The following is an 18,097-nucleotide window of genomic DNA, read 5'->3' as shown; positions in this document are numbered from 1 at the left end:
TAATTTAATGTTAATATATGTATTTTTTGTAGCTGAATTGGTTTAATTATAATATTAGTATCATTTTAGTTAATTTGAGTACTAGTTAATACTTTTATTTTAAAGGTACAGGGCAGCTTTTGGGGCACAGAGGTGAATTTATATCTATAGGTAGGCAAGTTTAGGACCAGCAGGCACCAGGAAGGGTTTATGGTTTTTTACTAGGGGCGAGAGAGGCAGCAGACACCATTGTTCTTTGTCTTTTTGGTTGTAAAAATGGTCAAATAAACCAAAAGAAGCGTCATACTTGCCTGGAAAATGCACTTTTTTAACTATGTTTCAGCTTGATTCCTGAGGTGCCTCAGTGGCGATTTGATTTTCAGTTTTTTTTCTTCATATTTCTTTTATATTTTTCCAGTTAAGGACAAATACACCTCTAGATACGTCTGTTAAACTGCTGACAGGACATCTCGAATGGCAAACAAGGTCAATTATGACTCTTTATAATATGATTTTTTGATCCATTGGAGGTTTTCAATGTGTAAAATGTTCCTCGAGTTGAGAAAAGCAACTTAAAAATCTCCAACATCATCACAATGTAAAGTCTGTGGGCTGATCTCTCACCACTGCACATAGTCAATGGGACGCAAACCTTAAAGTTAGAAATTTTTTTGAGGTTACGCATCAGCTGAGAAATTCTTAAAAGGACTACATAGGTGTCATTTCTGCTCCGATATCCGACTCTTTTAACATCCAGGCTCTCAACCCCAACCAGTCAAGGCAGATGGTCGCCCGTCCAGTTCTGCTTGAGGTTTCGTCCTTGCCGCTGTCACCAAGTGCTTCCTCATGGAGTAATGTTGGATATCTGTAAAATAAAGAGTACAGTCTATGTAAAAAGTGCCCTGATGTAACTTATTGTGTGTGATTTTGGGTGCAGTTTTATATAAAATTGGCTTGAAAATACTTGGGCCTGCATGATGGTCATTATTTGTGTATAATTATAATATTTAACATTATTGTGCCGTGGTTACTGTTCCTTACTTTTTTCACTCTTATTTCCCCTTCAGTCAATCTTTCATTTATTATTTTACCCTTTTTTAACTTCTTATTTGGTTCTTTCTTTTTTCTTTTCTTTCTTTTGACAGATTTATGAGCCATAAACTCTGAGGAATATTAGACTGTATATCTCTTTTCTTCTTTATCCAAGGTAATAGTTTCCCAGCATGTGCTGTATCTCAATATGATGAAAGCCTGTTAGCGCCAGAAGGGGAAAAGTCAATCTAATTTTAGAAATTGCAGAAATAAAAATGCTTAAAAATCGAAATGATTTAGTGGAAAACTGATTAAATATGTTCACATTTTTATGAGAACTGTTTTAATCATAACATTTGTCTTAATTTAATATAATCTTCACTTAATATATCATAATTATGACACAAATATCACCCTAATATCTAAATGAGTCTCAGTATAACCTAGATTTTTTTTACTTTTTAACATTTTAACTTTTAACTTTTTATGCATATTTATTATTTTTGGCAGGAATGGACTTCCATATATTATCGTTTATGCACTAGTCCTCCCTGTGCTGTGTCATATTAACCTGTAAATGAGATTACATTGACAGTATAGCGAGCTAAATCAATTTTAATAAGACAGTTGTGGGGCTTTTTTGGCACACACATGATTATATTAGTCTAATACGAGTAATTAGTTTTACGGTTTTATTGGGTATAAACATTAATTTGTCAATTTCCTTGTTTATTAGACGTGGCGAGCTTAATGAGGTGTGTCTGAGCCCAATTTTAGCCCTGGTCTCATGGGAATAGTAGAGGGGATGGTTCAAAGTCTGCCTCTCCCTCCTCTTCCTCTCTCTCTCTCTCTTACTCTCTCTCTGTCTGTCTCTCTTTTCTCTGCTGCTCACAGTCAAGAAACATCTGGTCTTTCTTTTGTCATTTATAACTTTAAAACAAAGCTGAAAGATCCATTAAAGGGGGATTAAATCTCTCCTCTTCTTCTTTTCTTTTCTTTTTTTTTGGACTGTTCAAACTGGAACTGGAGATACTTGGAAAATATTTGGACGCCCTTATCTCAAAGGACAACTTTTTCTTTCTATGCAGTGATATTTGTATTAATTTAAAGATTTTTTTTTGTTGTTGCTCTTGCATAGGACACCTCCCTGCAAGAGTATTATGATAACATTGCATTGATAGTGATTTCTACCTCGGGGTGGAGAGGAAGAGGGGTGAAAGCTGCTGGTCACAGTGTTATTTTCCCCCAGACTTGAGCAGAGCTGATCTAAAGAGAGAAGAGAGAGGAAAAAGGTGGGAGGGGGTGGGGGGGGGGGGAGAGAGACAGGAGAGCTAAATGCGGCAGACTGGCGATCCTGCACCGGGAACCATGAACAGCAGCGGGTCTGGTAACTTTCTGCTGGTCCCCATACCGGAGTATCCCCTGCTGGACAACAAGACGGTGAAGATTGTGGTGCTGGGAGCGAGCAACGTCGGGAAAACCGGTACGGAGAGACGCATGAGTAGATACGCAAAAAGAGATGAGCGAAGTTTAAAGTCTAAAAAGCTGAAAATGTATGGAGGGTAAAGTGAGATAGAGGTTAAATTAGTCTCATTATGCAGGGAGGTAATGGTAGATAAATATATATGTGATTTAATTGTGTAATAGAGGTAGAAATATATAGTCGTGAATCCTGAAGTGTAGTGGCAGGAATTTTGGAGGTGTAGTAACTAATCCAGGACAGCAGGGGGCGACAGAGTGCATTTTCTATATTATGTCATTTTAGTATATTAGTCTATATATCTCATTTTTTAAACGCTTTTATTCAGTTGGAAGTAGAAGAAGAAGTATTTAAACTCACATGAAATTATAATACTACTTGAGTAAATGTTAAAAAATAAGAAAAAGCATCAAATTAAACTCAAAGTATCTTAAAAATGTGTTTCAATTCAACTCAAAGTGACTTATTGGCTTGAAAGTTACAAGAACATTATTGGCATAGGATCAAAATGCAATTTGTCCAAATGTATGGACAGTAACACTAATATAAACATTATTAGTGATTTATATTTATTAATTATGGGTTCATTGGTGTCTTAGCACTGTTTTAATGTTGTGTAATGTCCTAGTTGAGCTAATTTTAACTACTTTATATACTGTTGGGGTAGTTTAATGTGTAATAAATCATCTTGTTTTTGCATTTTAAATCTTCATATGTTAGATATTAGCTCTTTGTTAACAAGCTGTAAGATAAATGTAGTGTATAAAGTAGCATAAAATGGAAATAATGATAATGAAACACAATAAAACAGTAAAATAAGGATACTCAGATAATGTATGCAAAATCAGAAGTGTATTGAGTAAATGTACAGTTACTTTTCACCATTTAATATTAACCAACAGAAAGGTTAAAATCATGTTTGGAGAAGAAGAGCAAGTAAAACATTGATATATATTGATTCATTATGAGTGCATTCATGTCTTAACACTGTTTTAATGTTGTGGCTTGTCCAAGTGGAACTAATTTTAACTGCCTCATCTACTTTTGGAGTAGTTTAATGTGTGACAAATCAAATTATTGCATGTGAAATCTTAATTTTTAAAGACTGTAACAAGCTGTCAGATCCCTCCTTTCCCTTCCAACATGTAGTGGAGTTGAACTACAGTATAAAGTACTATAAAAGGGAGGTTGTAATGATGATTAATGATATTTATGTTGGATAACTTGTGCATGAAATGAAGTGTATTTAACAATAAAACAGTAAAAAGGATATTCGAATAACTGCAAAATCCAAGATAATAGCAGCACAAAACTAGTGAAAACTCAAGTTAACAGAATACAGAAAGTGACATAAAATAGCTCAATTATGAAATGTAAAATATTCAATAAGATTAAGAAAAGATCTGGAAGATTTCGTGGAGTCTTCTGTTTCCAGTATATTATAATCGCTCAATCTTCAGTGTCTGTGTTTGAAAGAAAAGAAAGCATAGAGATGTCTTAAGGGGAGGAGGGGGGGGCAGAAAAGCATCGTGGTAGTTACTCTTCTGGAAGATAGACTAAACACATCGGTGAGTGAGTAACGCTCCGAACTGGCTCACTACAAAGTGGTTAATTTGTCAGACCTGGTGGCAAAGTGAGGAGATTTATAATTTGTAATAAACCTTTAAAAGAATTATTAATGTGTGTTTAACAGGAGAGGACATAGATGTATGGTTTAAAACATCACGACTGTCCAACACACGCTAAGAAAAAAAAAAGAGTTCCCACATGAAGTAGCCGACAATTATAAACAGTTATATCCTCTGTAACCCCCCGATGTTGTCATGGTGATGTCATTGGGGAAATCGCAAATTGGGCTCAGAGACAAAAACCTGCAGGAAGTATGGAGTTAAAACCGCAGAGATACATACAAAACCGCCAAATTTGCTTAATTCTATCATATCCAGCTGGAAGGGTCTAATAATAAATAAAATGTGGTATCAAGTTGCATCATGGGAAATGTAGGAGCCAGTCACATCTGGATAGACATCTGGCAGTCTGTGTTAGTCACATATCAAGTGGATATCTGACACATTTAAAGTGTTTTTAGCATCAAATTCCCTCTTAGTGTTTCCCTGTTGAGCTGTGGTGGAAGTATAGTAACAATAATAAGAGATTTTGGCTCTAAAAACACTGAAACGTTGAAAGATGTCTACTTGATTTGACTCATTTGGACGGCCGAAGCTTCATATTTGCTTCAGATCAACTTTAATAGACATCTGGCAGTTGGAAATGGGAAATCAGCACTTTTGTTTATTTCTGTCGTCATTTTCAGCCGTTTAGAGATATCTGAGGTTTCTGCTTTGCTTATTTTATATACTGTGTCTTTGCTAGCATCCTTAGATAAACCAAATCTACCAAACAGTGAAATCTCACCACCAGTCGGACTAACTTGTGGCTGCCTTTGTCATAGCGTGGAGCCGCCTTACCATTGCTTTAACTCATTTATACTTACTTATGTTTACTTTTAATTGCTTTTACTACTTACTGCTTGTACTTACTTATACATACACTATATTACTGGCTTAAACTGACATTTATTTTAAGTTAAATTGTATATAACGCAGGGGTTTTCTATCCGGAAGTAATTGTAAACCAACATTTCGACACTATAGGGACTAAAATTGAAGGAATTTCGACCACACATTGCCTCTCGGAGGACATTAAAGTTGGCTAAATCTTTGCTGTTTTTGTATTTGAACCATCCTTTTTAGGTCTGCAAGTCATTATTTTCTCAATTATTGATTAATTTCTACATAATTGATGAATTATTAGTCTATTAGGTGTCAAAAATTGTTAAAAAATGCCTGTGGAAACTTCCCAGAGACTTAAATTGACATCTACAAATGTCTTGTTTTGTCCAACCAACAATCCAAAAACTGTATATTCAGTTAACTTGATGATATATGACAAAGAAAAGCAGCAAATCTTCACATTTGAGGGGCTTGAACTAGAAAATATTTTAAATTCCTTCACTGTCTTTGGTTTTAAATGGTTCCCAGAGTGTAAAATTAGTGGCGTTCTCCTTAAAAACTTTGCTATTCTTTGATTTTCAGGATGTAAAACCTTCTGCTTTGAACCTAATAATGGATTTAAATACATAAATAAAATAAAACTGTGCTGTACGAGTTAAAACAAAACAGCAGACAGGAATGAGACAATCATTTACTGGTTTTAATGTGACACATGACTGATTGCAACATCTGATTCTCTGTATTCGGTGAATCATTGCCTCAGTTCAGACTTTGGGTCTGTTTGTTTGTCTGTTAGAAAAGTCTGTTTAAATGTTTCATCTTTATTTGTCAGACAGAAAAGTAGAATTCAAGCAACACTCACTGATAGTAAATAAATGTTAAAGGTCAGTATGTTTTTTATTTACATCATGTTCATTTTCTCTTTTGTTTCTTTGGTTTTTTTTTTCTTCAGTGTTGGGGAGTAGTTACACTCAGGAGGGTTTTTCCTCCATTTTTAATATTTAACATGTTATTGAATACATATATTGCTGTTTTTAATTCTTGGAAATCAATATTTTTTCTTATATTTAGTAATTAAATCATGATGTGAACCTTATTTGGAGCACACATGGGCTTAAATGGAGTCACAGTACCAATTAAACTCACTTTATTCATCAAATATCTTTATTTTATATTCTAAAATCTACATGAACTAATGAATACATTTTACAATAAGAGATAAATGTTGCTTTATAAGAAATGATCCCCATTATAAATCATGTCAGTATCCATGAAACACAGCTGGGCTTAGGAAGGAAGGAAGGAAGGAAGGAAGGAAGGAAGGAAGGTAGGTAGGTAGGTAGGTAGGTAGGAAGGAAGGAAGTACAGAAGGTAGTAAGGTTGGAAAGAAGAAAGGAAGGTAGTAAGGTAGGAAAGAAGGAAGGTAGGAAGGAAGGAAGGAAGGTAGGAAAAAGGGAAGGAGAATAGGAAGGAAGGAAGGACAGACAGAAGAAAGGAAGGAAGGAAGAAAGGAAGGACAGAAGGAGGGAACATTTACCCTAACAGATGAAAACATTGGTTAGAAAATTAGAAAAGTCATCAAATGTAATAAGTTACATTACTTTGATGAAGTCAATGAAATAGTTACATTACTTATTACATTATAAACAGAGTAACTAGTAATCTGTAATCTATTACATCTCCATAGTAACCTTCAGACTTTACTTGTTTTTCTTTTCAGCTCTTATCGTCAGGTTTCTGACTAAGCGGTTCATCGGAGACTATGAAGCAAACACTGGTGAGTCCTTATCAAGTCAGCTATAAGATAAGCTACATCCACAAACATAAACAACAGAAGTAAACACACGCCGACTTCCTTTTTCATCCTCGGCAAACTCCGCACTTGCATTATTGATCCTTGTCGTCCATTCATTCGCCCCGCCCGTCTCTCTCTCTCTCTCCACAGGAGCGCTTTACTCCAGAAAGGTCACATTGGATGGGGAGGAAGTGTCGCTTCAGATCCAGGATACACCCTGCGTCTCTCTCCAGGTAGAACTCACCGAGAGACAGTTTCCATCCGAGAGGTTTACGTGTGTGAATCATGAATAGAAAAGCTGGACGTAGACAGGAAAATGTGGTTTAAACAGTCTTTCCTATATGTTTTTTTTGTCTCAGTTTATAAAAAGGTGCAAAAACACACTTGTTGCATGAAATATGACACAGAAAACATTTATTTTACTGATTAGAAGAGCAGAATATTCTTATAATGTAGTGCACACATGATCTTTAAACACTGTGTAAAGTGAATTCAGACATTTTCTTCTAAACACATTAAATAGGTCATAAATGTATTTCTAAAAAAGGTGTAAAAAGAATTTCAACCATTTAGATTTGAATTGTGGAGCTAGGCTTCACAAACTGTGTTTCAAGATTTCTGTGTTCAGGATTTAGTGATTAGCATAAACCCGCCCCTGCTGCTGTAGAGGTATAAATACATTCAGCACACACTACTACTACTACTACAGTCTACAGTTAGCCAGTTAGCTGAGTTAGCCGCCAAGCTAGCAGCCAAGTTAGCCGCCGAGCTAGCAGCTTAGTTAGCAGCAGAAAGCTCTCAGACGTAGCGTCCATGTTTCTGGTAGAGGTGGTGACTTTGATTGACAAGTGACACTTGGTAGGGGGCGTGGCTTCAGCGGACTCGGAGGCCACGCCCACTGCGTTTGGGAGCAGAGAAAGAGGCTGATTTTTGCACAACGTTGAAGCCTAATTTCAAAATATTTGGCGATTTTTTAAATAATTCAAATTTGGCAGGGTGGTTAACAACACACTTTTCTGTGGTATGTCAAACTCAGAACACATATTTATTCTTACTTTACACGGACTTTAAATGTTTTTCTCTTTGAAGAAGACAACTACTGGAGACAGAAGGAGAAAAACAGCTTTTATTGTCACATGATTCTTGTTTTTTGGGTTTGTTTGGTGACATCTTCAATGCTGAGTGCACATTGTTGAACTTCACTACCCAAACATTAAGAACCATCTATTTTCAGTCTTGTAGATCTACATGACGTCCAACCCCTTTAACAATCTCCCAGCTCACGCCTAAACCCAACTGAGTGGGTGTTTCCTGTAGATCCTGTCAGTCTGCAGATAGTCCTACTTGCAACAATCACTTTGCAGTCAAATTCTTGCATTCAGAGCCAGGAGAAACCAAAAAGAAAAGAAAGAACGAATCCGTAGTCTTGATTTAAAGTAATTCACCCTCACTGTAGATAACTTGGTTTTGATCTCGGACATCTGGATATACTTTAAGTTTTGGCTTGTAAGCATAACACTGTGTTATCTCGAGGTTCTCTACAGGCTAAGAGACTCTTCCTTTGCACAACTTTCATGCTTCTTGTGATAGATCTTTCTCTATTACTTATTTGTATGTTGATGCCTGTCTTGACCACTTGGTGGACAGTGACGTTTTCCTGGTAAAATAAAGGTAAAATTGTTTATTTTTAAAATGTTCTTGTGGATTTAGCTCATAAAAACCTCAGTTTCAAGTTTCAGGGTTGCTTGAAAAGTCAATCCAACAGGTTTTACCCGCTCACATCAAGAAGTCATTGATGTTAAAGGAAAGTAGGTCTATCTGCAGATCTCTGTCTACGCGGCACACCCATTTGGTTTGGTTTAGGTACTAGCAGCAGTGAGATGGTTTGGGTTAGGGGGTCAATGGGTGGCATGTAGGTCTGCAAAACTGCAAACAGACCCTTCTTGTTATAGGTGCAATGTCTTCTTCATCACTTGTGTCAAACTTCCAGCTGAGTCAACCTGTTTGGTGCCCTCTGCAGGCAGCAAAACTGGCAAAATAGATAAAATAAGAGCGCTATTTAAGTCAGTGCACACAAAAATGATCAAATTGAGAGCATGCATTTAATTTTCCCCCCTCTGTGGCCCCCTCCTAGGCTCTGTACTCATGCCAAAATGTGCATTTCCTTCATAAATATCTGTGTTCCTGTTACTGCACACCCAACATTTCCTCTGTCTCTGCACACAGCTATAATCACAGGTGGGAAAAGAGCTTCACAGGTGATATAATTTGATTATGATCGTCCGTTTTCTTGTGGAGTCAGCAGACTGCATCAGGTGTTTAGCTTCACTTAAGTGATTTAATTTAAACTTACAATTTGTGTGTCATTTCTGTGTATCTTCTGACGGCACAAGATGCATTATAGACGGTTTGTGCTAGAATCTAGACCAGATGCTATCTCTGAGGATTCAAAAAAAAAATCACACAGCGGGGCTAAGGACGAAAGGAAAGACTTGTCCCATTTAGATTGTAATCGAGATCGGTAGAGAATGGTGTCATTAAGGCACGGATATAGTTTTATTTATACTACATTGGGAGTCATAAGTGGACATCTTCATACGTGTTTGTCTACGCTGACCCTCGCCAAAGTGTGCAGACTTCTAGTTATTCTAGTTATGTGGTGCTATTGCAACAAACAACACATTTCATATGTTCTTTTTCCACTGAACTATACTATATTTCTACTTTTTTAGAGCTATTGGTTAACTTTAAGTAGAATCTAAGCTTAAGTTTTACATTTATTTGAGGTGTGCATTTGTATTTTGTGCTGGAAGTTGGTGTAAAATGCTCAAAAAGCTAAGTTCTCCGTCCGATGTTGCTTAATTTTCTATCAAAAAAAAGAGAAGATAAAAGAAAACCCCTTGGTCTTTATCTCAAAATAACTTCAGGAATGTATTTGAAGTAAGAGGAAGTGATCTTCTCCTCGCTCATGATGAGTATAATGAGTGCAACGTGACACACGGCTCACCCCGCTCGACACCGGCAGTCTTTAGTTTACAAAACTGGGCTTCAGAGTCGCTCATTTCCTACACTTGGGGAAGATAACGGAGGGGCTGAGGAAGTCCCTCCTGGCAGGATGGACGTTGATGTTGACCGGCGGCTCCCAGAGATTAGACAGAAATAATTGGTGTGTGTTGGAGGCGGCAGCGGGGGTCGTGTGTGCAGAGTGGAGAAGGTCGAGGAAGTTCCTGAGCTTCTGGAGGATCGTAAAAAAAAAAAAAAAAAAAAAAAAAAAAACCCTGTCTGTAGAAATACATTCTTTTCCGCTAGAATCCTAAAATCCAGTATATTAAAACGCTTTTAAAATGCTGTTACAGGAAAAAAAAGTGTTATGTTTGGTAATGATGTGGTGCAATGAGAATAGCGTGAAGTCTGTACTCCTGAACTGACATCTGGGTGGTCGGCTGGGTCCAAGAGAGTCAAAAGTTCAAAGTCTGAGACAGTCAGACGAAGTGTGTCCATAAACAGACATTTGTCTTGGTAATGTGCCTTCTGGGGAAAATCACCACCTGTGCGCTCGTTTTGTGAGCTATACCCAACGTGAGGCATTAAATCAAGTGTGGATATCCCTCCTGTTGCCTTCCTGTCGACCGTGCAACTCCGAACCAGTCAGGTTTGACTGTTTAATAAAGCATAAAGTATAAATTATCACCCAGTTCTGTGTTGGACCCTTTAAATCAAGTTTATTACAACTTATGTCTGCAGGTTTTGCACAGTGGCCTCATTTAAATGAAAGTATACCTCATTTTTGAGTTAACACCTGTTGTCCTTGGGTCAATTTTGACAGTAGGAGGGATATACAGTATAGTGCTTTTGGGAAAATGGCTTCAGAACTACAAATATCTGTATTTATCAGGCTAAACAATAAGAACTCATGCTGTAACTAGACAAAAAAGAGTTGTAAGTGCCTTTAAACATGACCTATATAGGTATTTTGCTGATTTGGCACACTCAATGGTCAGACAAAGACAGAGCAGAAGTTTAGGCAACTAAAAAAATGTTTTTTTAAAGGTTTTATCTGAAGGGGAAATGAGTCTTCAGCTGCCTGAGTGGACATCCTCCACATTTGCAACCATTTTAGTAGAAGAAACACAGAATTCAAAAGAAAAGGGCAATCTTTTGGCAGCTTCTAGCTTCTGCAATGTGAGGATTACCTTCTTTTTCTCTGTTTGATATCACTTTAAATGGGATATTTTTGGATTTTGGGTTGTTAACTGAACTGAACAAGTCATTTAAAGATATCACATAGAGCTCTGGACTCATGTGATAGACACCTTTCATTCAAATTCTGTATTTTATGCTCTTACATGTCTTCTCTGTTCATTTTTGCAGGATGATCCTGAGGGCCTGTACTGCCAGGAGCAGATCAACAGGTCAGATTCACAAGCTTACTCACTTCAACATGTCTTCAACTTAATATACTGTGACTAATATCCTTTTTAATGACTAAACCTGCAGATCCATCTACTGGGCAGACGGCTACGTGCTGGTTTTCTCCATCACGGATCACAACAGCTATCGCACCATCCAGCCGCTGTACCAGCACGTCAGACGCATCCACCCCTCTGGAAACATACCTGTTATACTGGTCAGTGTATGTGTGTGTGTGTGTGTGTGTGTGGTCATCCAGTCATATTACCACCTTAAACATCTTCTTCACTCCTTCTTTCAGTCAGAATTATGCAACCTAGATAAAGTCTCTCACTCATATCCGGAACAGATCATAACAGTTACCTACTAGCCTTAATCCCTATAATCTAATCTATTGTGTAATCTGTAATCTGCTGCAGGTTGGCAACAAGAGCGACCTGCTCCGAGCTCGACAAGTGCCTGCGGACGAAGGCGAGACGCTAGCGGCTTCACTAGGTGTGGTCCTCTAGTGTTTTTCTGTCTTTCTTTGTCCTCATCTTGCTCCTGTTTCCTGTCACGCTCTCATCTGTTTTTACTTCCTTTAACTGCTTTTAAGTAACTGTGCATGAGTGTTAATATAATAATATTTTTTTTTCTAATTGTTTTGACGTTTTGAGACTGTTTGAGACTTTTTTTGGGAAATATATTCAAAAAGATGATGTTTTTAAATTAACTATTACTGTTACTTCAGACCTTATTATTAATTCCTAAAAATGACATTCTCAGATGAAAATATATTTAAAACCCTAACCCTAAACCATAAACCCTAACCCTTTTTAACAGATTATCATACATGCAAACACATTTAACAGAGTTGAAGTTCACTTTTTACCCTTCAGAGGCTAATGTGGGTTGATTACGTGTCTTATGAGTAACAGGGAAAGTCCAGTATGTTGATAAAAAAGAGCAGATATCAGCAGTTCTGTTTTAGTTGTTCAGACCGAGCACAAAGCCAAGTTTAGAAGCAGCTTGATTGCACAGAAGGTCAACGGGAACACGTAAATAAGACACATATTTGGCCGGAGTTGCAAGATTTTGAATCTGGGAGGTGTCGGTAAAATCTCAAAAATGTTTCAAATTGAGCCAAAACCACTGACTACTCAAACTTAATCAGGACAGCCGATGGGAACACCACAGCCTTATTTCTTTTGAACTATTAACCACCTGATGCTCTACAACCTCACTTAGTTTCACAGTGTGTCATGACCTTCTTTAATGCCGAAATTAAAACTATCCATCAGACATTTAACTGCCTTCATTTTCCTTCCACTCCCTCCAAAATAGTCACTGTTCTCATCCATAAATCTAAATTAACCACCTGCTAGTCAGTTAGTGTCTTGTAAGGTGTTCTTGAGTGTTTTTTAAAGGCACCTACAGTATAAATAAAGTGATTATATTGTTAATATTAAAAATGTGTGCATATTGCAGAGTAGATTTATGAACCTGCTTTATAAATATACAAAAAACAGGGAAGAAAAAGAGGAGAAACTGGAGGAAAATGACACAAGACAAAAAAAATAAGCTTTGTTATCGAAATTTGAGTTTTTTTTGTGGTTTGTTTCAGCTTTAAAAATAACATTTTCAAAGTTCCCCTTTTCCTCCCATGAATGAGTTTTGCTTATTGATTCTTCACACGAATGTTTGAGCTTCACTGTGCAGAGTTTGTTTTCACATTCATCTGCTGAAAAGTGGAAAGTTTCTCTGTTTACCTACGAGCGGGATTTGTGACCTCACAGCTCATTTGCAGCCAGTCGTGGTCCGATATGCACAAACACACTGAGGAAAACATCTTGTATACAACAGCTAAACTTATAAAATGAAGTTGCATATTCAGAAATGTTGGATTTTCCAATGAGCGAGAAGGAAGAGATGCAACTTTAAGAACTTTAACAGAGTATTTTAACTTTTTTTGTGTGTAAAAACCATAGACTGTATAAAAGAAATGGACGAAACATCCGTGATGTCACCCATTGGTTTGTGGGCTGCTGCTCGGAAGCCAATAGTTTCGGATCTAGGCAGCGCCATCTTGAAAATTTCAGGTGCATGCTGGGAAAAATAAAGACACAGATTCTACTTATATGGGCATGACCATAGGTGGAGTGGGGAGGTTGCTATGGTTGCGAGGGCTGGATCTCGAGGACATTGTACAATCAACCTGTCAATCAGGACGTAGCCACGCCCTAATGCATACCCTGCTTTATCGTCACATATAAAATCAGGGAGGCCAAAATGTCCCAAATGAACATCATACTGCATTGAAGAAGGCTTTAAACTAGCGATTGAGACCATAAACACATTTTGAAAACGTTTACTGAGGTTAGAAATCAAGTGAGAAGTTGGTGAATTCTCCATTGACTTGTATAGAGACGGTCGCCCCCGGTGGCCTTTTGATAGAATGCAGTTCTAAGTTACTTCCGCGTTGGCCTCATTTCAGAGGACCAGAACTCCCCGCCCTTGCAATATGACTAACATTTTCTTCACTACTCCACCAATGACCTGCTCACCCTTTTGAACTAAATGCTATCTTCCTCACTTCCCTTTTATATCTCTTTAACTCCGCCCTCAAGTGTCTCCATTTCCTGTACTCATCCTGACATTCCCGGTCCCCAGAGAATGAATCCCACAGACTTATTTCGACAACATTTCCTCATAGCAGCCAATTTATAAATGCATTTGGCAGATGCTGATTCAATCTTTGAACATACCGACTAATTAGAGCAGCCGTTGAAAGTAATTTTCCACCTTGCACACGTTTAACCGCCTTCTCCTGTGTACGAACTATATCCTGCATGCTGCCTAATGTACGAGGAATGCGGAGTTATCTAGTAAGATAAGAGCAGTCCTGATCTGAACGCTGCTCTCTGCTCACAGGAGGAGTTTACTTTGAGGCCTCGGCCAGAGAGAACCACGAGGGAGTCCACGCCGCCTTCCTTCATCTGTGTCAGGAGGTGGGACTTTTTTTTTCTTCATTCTTTGTCGTTTATTTGTTTATTGGCTTGTTTGCCTGCCAGTTAAGCAAAGACAGTTTTAGCTCTTTTTTTGGCTCGCAGAACTCATGCCACCAAAAGATTTTTCCTTACAAAGTTAAGTGAGCACATAGAGAAAAATAACTGATTGTCATGCTTCTGCAAAACAAAATGCTTACATAAGACTTTATGCCAATTACAGTAGCTGTGGTAGTAGTGGACATAAAAATGTTTTTTCAGTGAAAATCTGTGCTTCAGTTTTCAAAAACATCCAAAGAACTTCTGCTTCTCTGAAATGAATTTCACTGCGTGTATGTGGGAACTATGATTGCAGAGTGTTTCCCACCAATGCCCCAAACACAAAAATACCACATTTGGCTTGTTTTTTTGCCAGAGAGAGTTACAACAGCCCAGTTGGAGTATTAAAACTCTTCGCCAGAGGCTCATTCCATTTGTTTAGACTGTTTTCTGATGTGAAAAGAGAAGATTCCCAACCCTTAGGTCTATTTAAGGTATTTTCAAGTTGATGAAATGCAATATCTATAGAATAAAGATCATAACCTATACGTATTTGTATTATAAACAGTGTAGCACAGTGCAAACATGCAACATTAAAAGAATTATAGTATCGAATAATATATTAGTTAATAGAATAGTAACTTTTATCCTTAGTTTTGGTGAAGCTGATGAGATACTTCAACTTTCACACACTGTAGAATAAAGAATATAACATATATCTATTTGTGTTGCAAACATGCAACATTATAATAGTTAATGATTAGTTAATTTAACTTTTATCCTGTTAGAAATCAGATTTTTCAGAAAAAAGGTTAAGATGTTGAGGTTGAATACAGGAAATGAGACTTCCTGTGAAGTTTTGCCAAAGAATACCTGTGGGAATTATTATTACATGTGTGTGTTTGTGTGTCATTGTGTCGAAACAGACACCTTCTCCAAACCTCATTAAAAGGGTCCATGTATCACAGTTATAGCCCAGCATTAAATTACTCTAACGACAGTAATATATCAGGGGCAATTTTGCAGCTGCAGCAGTTTCTTCCAATTACTCTTTTGTACTAACTCAGCAGTTTACAGTTTTGGCTGTGTGGCGACATGTTTCCAAGATTAGGTGAACCACGAGGAGTGCAAAATATGTAAACATAAACTCTGCAGACAATTGAGCAAGTGGTTTAATCAGATACACAAGAACCTCCATCCTCCTGGGCAAAACAGGCAACTGATTAATCTCCAAGTTGTCATGGAAATCTGGGAAAACTAGGAAATGTTTGCATGAGGGAAGCTGATACAAGTGGATTTTTGGGGCATTTTTTGCTTTAAAATGTCTTGCTGTAAGCAGAGCAGCATTAAACAGGTGAAGCACTGACTGGATAAGATCGTCCTTATGTCCGAGAACAATGCTTCACTTCAGCAAACCACTAACAATTAGGATGAATGACAGTTTTCCTATGAAAAGAGTGAATATTCCCAGGAAGTGATCATTTTAAAATCACAGGAAAGTCTTCAACTGGAGTGTAAAGGATTCTTGTTGTTCGGAATTGACTCGGTTTAGGATTTTGACTCTTTCACATTTCATCCAAAATTTATCAAGCACTCAATTGGGCATTTAGAAGTCCAAATAACTGGGTACTTCTGTGAATGACTGGGATAACCCAGTATCAGCCCCAGAATGACCCAACCCAACCATTGTGGGGTGTAGAAACGAAAACGAGCATCTACTGTCTTCAACTGTGTCAATTTTCAAGAATATCTGGTCCTTTCTTGTCTTTTTCACGACTTGTTTCTGACTTTCGGCTCACGTCTTTGTACTCTCTACCCTCCAGGTGATCCGGGCGTTGGGAGGAGGGAACGGTGAGAAAAGGAGAGGAGGCCTCCACCTTGCCCGACCCAAATCTCCCAACATGCAGGAGTTGAAGAGGAGGTTCAGGCAGGTCCTGTCCTCCAAAGTCAAATCATCCACCACTATCTGATCGCAGGATGGTTTACCAAAGACAAAATGCAGCCAGACACCTGGCATGAATAAATAAGCGCTTCCATCCAAAGAAAAAGGTTATTTTCCGGGATTATCTTTGATGGAACGCTTTAGAAACATGACAAGAGGCCTTGGTATCAAAGACCTGTGACTTTTAAGTTTGGGAATTTAAGCCGTTAATGGCATGAAAACGCTCAACTGCAGTGATCAAAGCATTTTAAGGAGCACCAGCGGTCGCCATCAGATGAAGAGATAAAGACAAAAAGACTTGGAAACGGTGGCTTTCTGGAAGCCGAGCTCTTCTCTGTGTTTGGATGAAGCTGCCGCCGGTCAACACGTTCAACGCGACCTTTTTCCCAGACTCGAGTACGACAAGGATGCTGCTCAAAACCAACATGTCAAAAGACTGCTAAACAAACAGCTTGTGTTGTGTCTTGGCTTGGCCCGTTTACCATGAAGGGCAGTGAATGTGTCGCTAACACTTGACTGACAAGCTCACTGTAACCCTTCCGACAACTAGTGAATTTAATACATCAAATCAATAAAGAATTATTGATTTCACCCAGTTGGTCAGTTTCATGGAAAACAGAAATGTTGCTAATCTCTTGTGACAGTTTGATTTAAGTTGGTTTTAAGAGAGTTTTTTGCTCCTCTGGGGACATAAACGATGCTCACAAGACTTTTTCTGATACCAAATAAATCAAATGTGAGTCTGCATCCACTCTGTTGCAGACTTGGAGCCTTAATAAGAAAGAAGTCTGAACCATAACAGGAAATGACCCCCGAGCAGAAAACGTTGGAGGCTAAACTGAGACACATGTTGACATTTGACAGACAAAGAAAGTCTAACATAACACAACAAAGAAAGCAAGTTCTTGAAATGGCTTATGTAATATATTTGGAAAGCTTTAAGAGGTCGCCAATGCATTTTTGGGGGGAGAGACTCAGGTCTAGTTTCTTAATCCTAGACTAAAGATGAGATTTTGTGAAAATACCCATTGAGAAACAAGTCTAGTCTTGGATTAGACTCAATCCCTGCTCAGGAATTTGACCCTCAGTCTCCAAAAATGTCCACAATGGAAGAGGCAAGTACAAAGTTAGCATGACCAAAAGTAAGAATGCACACAATCAAGAACAAAAAGAGTCACCCTGACAACAAACAAACACAAAATTTCTTCTTACACATGGCTCGATTTTGGTCTGTTTAAAAAGTTTAAAGAGAAATATGGTGAAATCTTTGATCACAAATGAAAAACAGTTGTCTTAGTCGTACTGTGAGTCCACTAAAAGCTGATTTAGACTGTTGGAAATCAAAGACAGAAAACCTAAAATCATCCAAACTTAAGGCATCAAAATGTGACTGCTGCTACAACCCAGTTTTAGAAAAAGCAACCAGTCAGAATACGACATTAAATGGCGCCGAATTCACTGGCAAGCTAATACTAATAAACATATTTACCTCACATCCACTTGGTGAATTTGGCCGTTCATTTGGCCCACTGTTCCCTCTCTTATAGCAACGTCTATAGTCAAAATCTTGTGGTGCAGTAAGTAGATGACATGTTTCTTCTGCAAATGTCCATTATATAGTTCATCGCACATCGGACATACCTCAAAATTCATATTGTACAGTTTGACACAGATTGTGACCAAGACTTAATAGGTTCCTTTATGGGAGCTGCAAAGTCGTAAAGTTGTCCTAAAAACTCCCAATTTCATCACCTAAATCTCTATAATCCGTCAGAGTGACACGTTGCCAAAACTGTCCAATAATTGACGAGGCTGTAAATCCACTCTTGTTTACGAGCCCGAGTTTGCTTGTAAGTGTGACAAAGTAAACTCAAGCGCAAAGAGTCCAAACTCAAGGTGTGATTGCACCTAAAATTAGCTCCC

At 37.9% G+C, this 18,097-nt stretch overlaps 1 protein-coding gene across 1 annotated transcript; it reads left to right on the top strand.

Annotated features, from left to right (window-relative positions):
• Positions 1-2,094: 2,094 nt before the first annotated feature.
• On the top strand, positions 2,095-16,765 carry rasl11a (RAS-like, family 11, member A). The gene is made up of 8 exons (XM_053343797.1): positions 2,095-2,494; positions 6,725-6,781; positions 6,950-7,032; positions 11,171-11,211; positions 11,297-11,426; positions 11,629-11,704; positions 14,120-14,196; positions 16,056-16,765. Exons 1-8 carry the CDS (start codon positions 2,347-2,349, stop codon positions 16,200-16,202), a joined length of 759 nt encoding a protein of 252 aa, XP_053199772.1. The 5' UTR covers positions 2,095-2,346; the 3' UTR covers positions 16,203-16,765.
• Positions 16,766-18,097: the final 1,332 nt, after the last annotated feature.

The sequence above is a fragment of the Scomber japonicus genome, chromosome 22, assembly GCF_027409825.1.
Source record: "Scomber japonicus isolate fScoJap1 chromosome 22, fScoJap1.pri, whole genome shotgun sequence".
In the NCBI taxonomy this organism is placed as follows: domain Eukaryota; kingdom Metazoa; phylum Chordata; class Actinopteri; order Scombriformes; family Scombridae; genus Scomber; species Scomber japonicus.
Note: the sequence above shows the minus strand (reverse complement) of the source record. Positions and strands in the feature narration are given on the sequence as shown.

Coding starts and splice junctions, on each gene's coding strand:
- rasl11a (XM_053343797.1), top strand. CDS start 2,347: ATGCGGCAGACTGGCGATCCTGCACCGGGAACCATGAACAGCAGCGGG. Junction 11,705..14,119: donor GACGCTAGCGGCTTCACTAG/GTGTGGTCCTCT, acceptor CTCTGCTCACAG/GAGGAGTTTACTTTGAGGCC. Junction 14,197..16,055: donor TCCTTCATCTGTGTCAGGAG/GTGGGACTTTTT, acceptor TCTACCCTCCAG/GTGATCCGGGCGTTGGGAGG.